The sequence below is a fragment of the Populus trichocarpa genome, chromosome 19 (genome assembly GCF_000002775.5).
Source record: "Populus trichocarpa isolate Nisqually-1 chromosome 19, P.trichocarpa_v4.1, whole genome shotgun sequence".
In the NCBI taxonomy this organism is placed as follows: Eukaryota; Viridiplantae; Streptophyta; class Magnoliopsida; order Malpighiales; family Salicaceae; genus Populus; species Populus trichocarpa.
Genome location: NC_037303.2, coordinates 13,411,066 through 13,417,077, shown reverse-complemented (window position 1 = coordinate 13,417,077; position 6,012 = coordinate 13,411,066). Strand labels below are relative to the sequence as shown.

General features: G+C 36.6%; 1 protein-coding gene across 2 annotated transcripts; it reads right to left on the bottom strand.

Annotated features, from left to right (window-relative positions):
- Window positions 1-25: 25 nt before the first annotated feature.
- LOC7498105 (calcium sensing receptor, chloroplastic-like) lies at window positions 26-6,012 on the bottom strand. Of its 2 annotated transcripts, XM_052449328.1 has the most exons (8): window positions 5,766-6,001; window positions 5,049-5,146; window positions 3,057-3,316; window positions 2,189-2,779; window positions 1,891-1,983; window positions 1,499-1,582; window positions 691-788; window positions 26-483 (listed from the first exon to the last, which is right to left on the bottom strand). In XM_052449328.1, the coding sequence occupies exons 4-7, from the start codon at window positions 2,270-2,272 to the stop codon at window positions 705-707; spliced, it is 345 nt and encodes a 114-aa protein (XP_052305288.1). In that variant the 5' UTR covers window positions 2,273-2,779; window positions 3,057-3,316; window positions 5,049-5,146; window positions 5,766-6,001; the 3' UTR covers window positions 26-483; window positions 691-704. The 2 variants fall into 2 exon arrangements, 1 of the variants encoding a protein (XP_052305288.1); XR_002979301.2 differs by lacking the exons at window positions 26-483; window positions 691-788 and having other exon boundaries at window positions 1,493-1,582; window positions 3,057-3,972; window positions 5,766-6,012.

The window sequence follows — 6,012 nt, the reverse complement described above, 5'->3', positions numbered from 1 at the left end:
CGGCATGATAATAAACATGGGAGAGTAACTATAATCTGAATTCGCATGTCATTGGTCCTTTTCTTGGAAAATATTTGAGTACATGATACAAATAAGGTCGTCAGAATGGGGAGTGCTTTTGTTACTTAACTCTTCAATTTTGCAGTCTTTTGTTGATAAATTGGTTATATCAGGAAAGGCGGTTCTATACCAATTGGGAGTGGTTCGCAGGTTTAACTCTAGCCTCTTCTACTGCTCTCGCTCCTCTCCAGTGTCAGTTGAGTCGTTGGTAGGCTAGCACAGTGGGAAATGCCAAAAGCTCTGTAACTAATCCCTTTTCCTTTCAAAATGGATGCCCCATGAGACATTGCTTGATGAATTCACCGTTAGAGTGTAGACTAATCCAATAACAATAAAGCTAACACATTTTGACTGGTTTCTTGAGACCATGGAGATGGTGCGAGCCACAAATTCATGCCGGACATGGGTCCTTACTTATTATCACTGAGGAAAAACCCAGAGTAAAATATTAGTACAAACATAATCTAAACCCGAAATAGATACATAAATTATAATGAAGAAACAGAATCCCAAGTACTGTTTTGCAACATATATACTTTGAGTTGATCGATGGCTTTTGGAAAATAGAATTTTGTATTTCTAGAAATTTATACTAGTTAAGAGAATATGCAAGGGATACAATAACCTTACCTCATTAAGTATGGTTACAGAGTCTCAGGTTTAAGCTCCTTGACTTGGATACCTTGTTTTACCCAAGACTGGAAACCACCTTGGACCAAGTATGGTCTCTGTCACATAAAAATGCAAACAAACAATTAGCAATATGATACAATAGGTTGTGGTTCCGGATTTATAATAGACTCACCTGGCAGTGCAAATTTTCTTATAATGCAGGTCACAAGGTTTAATTCTGCAACATTCTACTATCTTCTCTATCTAAATTATATGATTAGGGAATGAACCATGGTATCATCTAGTATTCGTGCATTTAACTTGTTTCTCTGCAAGCCATTTACACAACAATACAGCCCAGCAATCTATGGAGTGAAATAAAAGAATATTGAAATTGATCAATACATTGCAACTTCCCATTCAGGCAAGCAAGAGAGAGAGAGATATTTGAAGGACATAAGTTAGATGTAATACTAATGCGCTTTCTGAATTATACCACTTGAGAACAACAAGAATGAAAATTGGGTTCTATCTATAGCATCTATACGACAGAAAAACATGCATAAGGAGTAACGGTTTTTGACTTAACAACATTGTAAATGCACAAAAGACATTAACGTACTCTTCCCAAATCTGGTTAATATGGATATTGTTATTTGTTTCTAAGGGTTACTGATACGGAAAAACTCTCAGAAATGTTTTTTATCCCAAAGAAACTTGACTAAGGGAGAGTGGATAAATTCATTTTGCCCTTCTAGTTCCATGATGAATTAGATGTTTAGGCTTTTGTGTAATAAAAAAAATATTAGAGATTCCAAATACTTGCCTTAACCCCAAGCTTTCTCAAGGATCTAGCGATGCCTTTAGAACGAGAACCATCAGCATCCATAACTATTACCTGGTACCTGTCCTACAAGTATAAGAACAAAAAAATCTCTGAGACAATGTTCCTGCTTCAGAATTTAAACATGGAACTCTCAGGAGATTGTGATGTACAACTGTACTGCATATGGTAATACCAAAACAATTTATTGTGTCCTCGGAGGCCAGTGATGCTAAAACACACAACATTGATTAAACCAAGCCCAAATCCCTCCCCCCAAGAATTTCCTTTCTTTCTTGCACTACTCAGAATTCTCATTTTTCTGAATGTCTCGAAACAATGACGGCATGCATAAACAATAGTTATATCGAAGCTCTTAAAACATAAAGCTATACCTGTACAGCTTTCAAGTTTCGAATGACTGCAGCAGTTAAGATGTCATTAAGATCTCGTCCACCCTTTAAAAGCTTCCTTACTGGGCCATCAACCTGAATAAAGTTGAAGAATATAAGACAGAGTTATGAAAAAGGGATACAACCAAACTCCAATTCTTGTTTTATTTTTTTTATTGTTGGTTCAAAGAGTTATTTGACATTTAGAAACAAAGTAATTGTTCTAAACTATCATCCTCAAACCAAATAGCAATACCTCTCCACTTATAGCTTTTGAATAGTATTATCAGATAAAACCAACCTCTGGTAGAGTTACACTTGCATAGCGAAACCGAGCAACTCGCCTAAGATCAGGAATGCCATCTCTTTCTCTGAGAACCCTCATATAAACAATGTCCACCAAGTTCAATGCCAAGTTAAGGAGGAAAAAAGGAAATTAATGAGGGTGCCAGATTTGAGATTTTTTTACTATGATGTAAAAGAAATGGGGTTGCAAGGTGGATGGTAAATAATATTTCCTAGTGAAAAGAAATTAAATATTGAAAATATGAAACGGGGTAGCTAAAAGATAGAAGGTATTAATGAACAGAGTTGAAAAAACAGTACTGACCCTTCAGTAAATGTCTGAGCAGTCAGCTTTAGTGTCTCTCATTCAGGTACTAGAATTTCTAACAAAAGAAACTTAAGAACAAAAAAGGCCAGAAAAATTTACTGTCTTGCCTCAGGCCAGACATCAATAAGTATGGCGTCTTCCTTCCCTGCCAAGAGCTCCAAAGTTAATTGCGGAGACAAATCTCCAGAGTAACCACCATATACCCACACCCTATAAAAACCCCTGCACAATCTGATCCAAGCCAAGACTTTTCTCCAGCCCCTCAATAGCAATGTAAACCTGCTTGAGGTGTAAAAGCAGGTTTAGGAAATTCAGCTTTGGTTTTGGAACATAAATTAGTTAGATCAGCACATAATTAAGCAGTGTAACAGAGATGGACGCAATTGAGTTTTCAACTAGAAGTCCTGTAAGCTGAAAGCAGTGACTGATGTCTCCAACAAAAAGATTTCTAAAATAATCCAAATATATCTTTGCAGGAGATTTTTTTTTTTCAAGTCCACACAATTAAACGAGAGTACAACAGCCATCAAAGTAAAACGTGCCAAGTATAATGTACCAGTTGAAAAGTTACACCAATTGGCCTCAAAATCTCTGTTACCCTTTCTTCAGACAGATTCAGTGCACCCCTAATCTCTGGAGGAAGCAAATCCTTGGCAGACCCATAAGAATAAACAACAAAAGAAGCCCCTTTTGCTATAGATTCCTCCACTGCAACGATTGCAACTCTGAGAACATCAACAGAAGTGCCAGTAGCTTTTTGTGTAGCTTCCCTCAAACCAGATGAAAAGCTAGTCAATCTATCGCCAGCTAATTCTCCTGTTTCATCAAAAGTTGAGAATACTTTACTCAAGGCACCATCTACTGCTTCTGAAGTAATTGTGTCTAGTGAGCTTTGCACAACATTTCCTCCCTTATTTATTGAAGTGTTGATGGAGTCCCTAACCTCGCCCAAAAAATCATCAAAACCAGCCTTTGCACTAGATAATGAATCGTTACCCATTTCCAGGGAATCAGATCCCAAACTGGGATTCTCTGGTGTAATATCAATAGTTGATGTTATTTCAGGTTCCACAAGTCGTATTAAACTATCTGTATTATCAGCAAACTGGTCTGCAGAGTTCAAAGGTCCTTCTTCAACATCAGATATGTTATAACTTTCTAAGAATTTCAGTTTACCCCCCTCCCATAGGGTGTGGGTGCAGTTCATCTATTGCTCCAACTGAAGAATCCCAATCCTTATAAAAGTTGCAATTAATGTTGCCTAGTTCATTTGGGCAATAATGATCATTAATGAAAGCAAAGCTTTCAATAATATTGGAGTAGAAAGACTTTATAGCTTGTGTTTTGAAGGAAATTCTTTGGTGATGTGTTATATTTGACATTCCCAAAAGTACCATGTCTTCTACATAACATCTGGACTCGAAATCCTTCCAGACTGAGCAAAATGGTCGCAGACCTCCATGGAATGTTATCTGCAGTAGTTGTGGTTTCAAATACATGAAAGAAATTTTTGACAATAGAAATACTATTCCAGAGGTATATGAAGAAAGATGTGACAAGATAACACAAAACTTGATGAATTGATAACCGATGTGCATGGAAGTTACTGCCTGCAAGGCTTCACTGAAAATTGTCAAATTCTGTTCTTTAAAGGTGGACAAGGACTTCGTTTATTGAAGAGTCTCATAGACCTCATATCTTAATTTTCTATTCTGATGTAAGTAATCAAATTAAGAGCGTGTTTGACATTGTGATAGCGGTTGCTTTTCAAAGTGTTTTTCGTTCGAAAACACTTTAAAATAATTTTTTTTCATTTTTTAAAATATATTTTTGACATTAGCACATCAAAACGATCCAAAAATAGCAAAAAAGTAATAATTTTAAGCAAAAAAAATTATATTTTTGGCAAACGGTGTTTTGACATCAATGCTAAACACACTCTAAGTGGAGAGAAAATGCCATCATAATCCACTGCACATGAGAAGGAAGTTGGTTCTAGGGAATCACACCCAGATGCTTAAACTACTAAATGGAGATGTACAAGCAGATTATTAGGCCATGCAAAACTTTCTGCTAGATTGTTAAGGGATTTACTCAGCATACTTCTGATGTGTAGGCCTAGAAGGAAGGAGAAAGCTGCACTGGACTATGATACCATGCTAGAGCATGAGAATCAATTCAAAACCTTCACTTAGGCACATAAGCTCTACATGATGTCATACTGACCTTTATGCTTAAACAGTTTAAGCTTAATTTATACCTTCATTCAAAACTTCACTGAGGCACCCCAGATTTTTTAACTCAAATACATCAAACATATTTTATAAAGAGGCAGACATGTCTAGTTACACCAATATTTTTTCTTTTATTTTTTGACACCAGAATTTATCTCTTTAGCGAAAGTTCAATTATAGTCCCGGCTTGTTCTCCACCTAATTAGAGGTCATGCATCTCCAAAACTAAGGGCATAGATGAAATCCGAGGTACAGGGATGATAGAAACTTGGCAACAAAACGAATTAAATTACAGTCTAGGAAGTGAAACTCACCTGAGAATGAGAGGAACAACACTGAGTGGCAGAGCAAACAGGCAACATCTTTTGTTAACTCAATATAAACCTTATCAAAATCACCAAGCTTCCATGTTCTGCATGAAAGTAAAACTTTACAATTAAAATGCAGTTCAATCTCCAAATTCGCCCATGAAAAAAAGAGCAGTAATTAAACCAAGCTAAGTTGAATAAGGGTTATTTCCATTTCTGACAAGCAATCAACTTATAAGAGGATTCCTTGAAAAAAAAAAAAGTAACCTCTTTCTCGAGTAGTGAAAACAAATGGCATCAATGTGGATCAAAACTACGAAAGACAAGTGAGAAATGGATCAAAATAAGCAAAATTGAACCATGACCGCTTCAATTCATTATGCCAAGATGAACGCTCCTTAAGTTGGCTTCTAGAAACTCAAGCTTGGGCTCCATTTTTAAACAAAATCATGAAAAACAAAGAACTCGTTCCACAAAACAACATATTCAAGTGTATAACTCACAAGTAAGTAAAACACACTAAGCTAAAACAAACCAAACCGGAGTGGATTCAGAACAAATAAACCAATTCCCCAACTGGGTTCCTCACAATACAATCACTAACACCATGATACTACAAAAAGTGACGTCCAAGTACAGCATTCAACAAAAAAGATGGCAATTTACAACACGGTAAGCTAAGCTAAATCAAACCACCCACTTCGAAAAAGAACTAAAACTTACTCAAAATCTAGGAAACTGAAAATGGGTATTGGAATTTGTGTTGCGACTTGTCAAAGGAAACAATATATATATTATATATCATGGTAGAGAATCGAATCGTGTGGCTTGTCGATGCCGTTAGCTCATCTCTTCGGTTTCTCTCTGCCTCTCGTTTCTTCAGGTGGGGACCGACCATAGATTTCATACGGGCCCGGGGTCTGATCGAATCCAAAACCCGATTCGCTGATTAGTCGATTGAGCAAAGTCA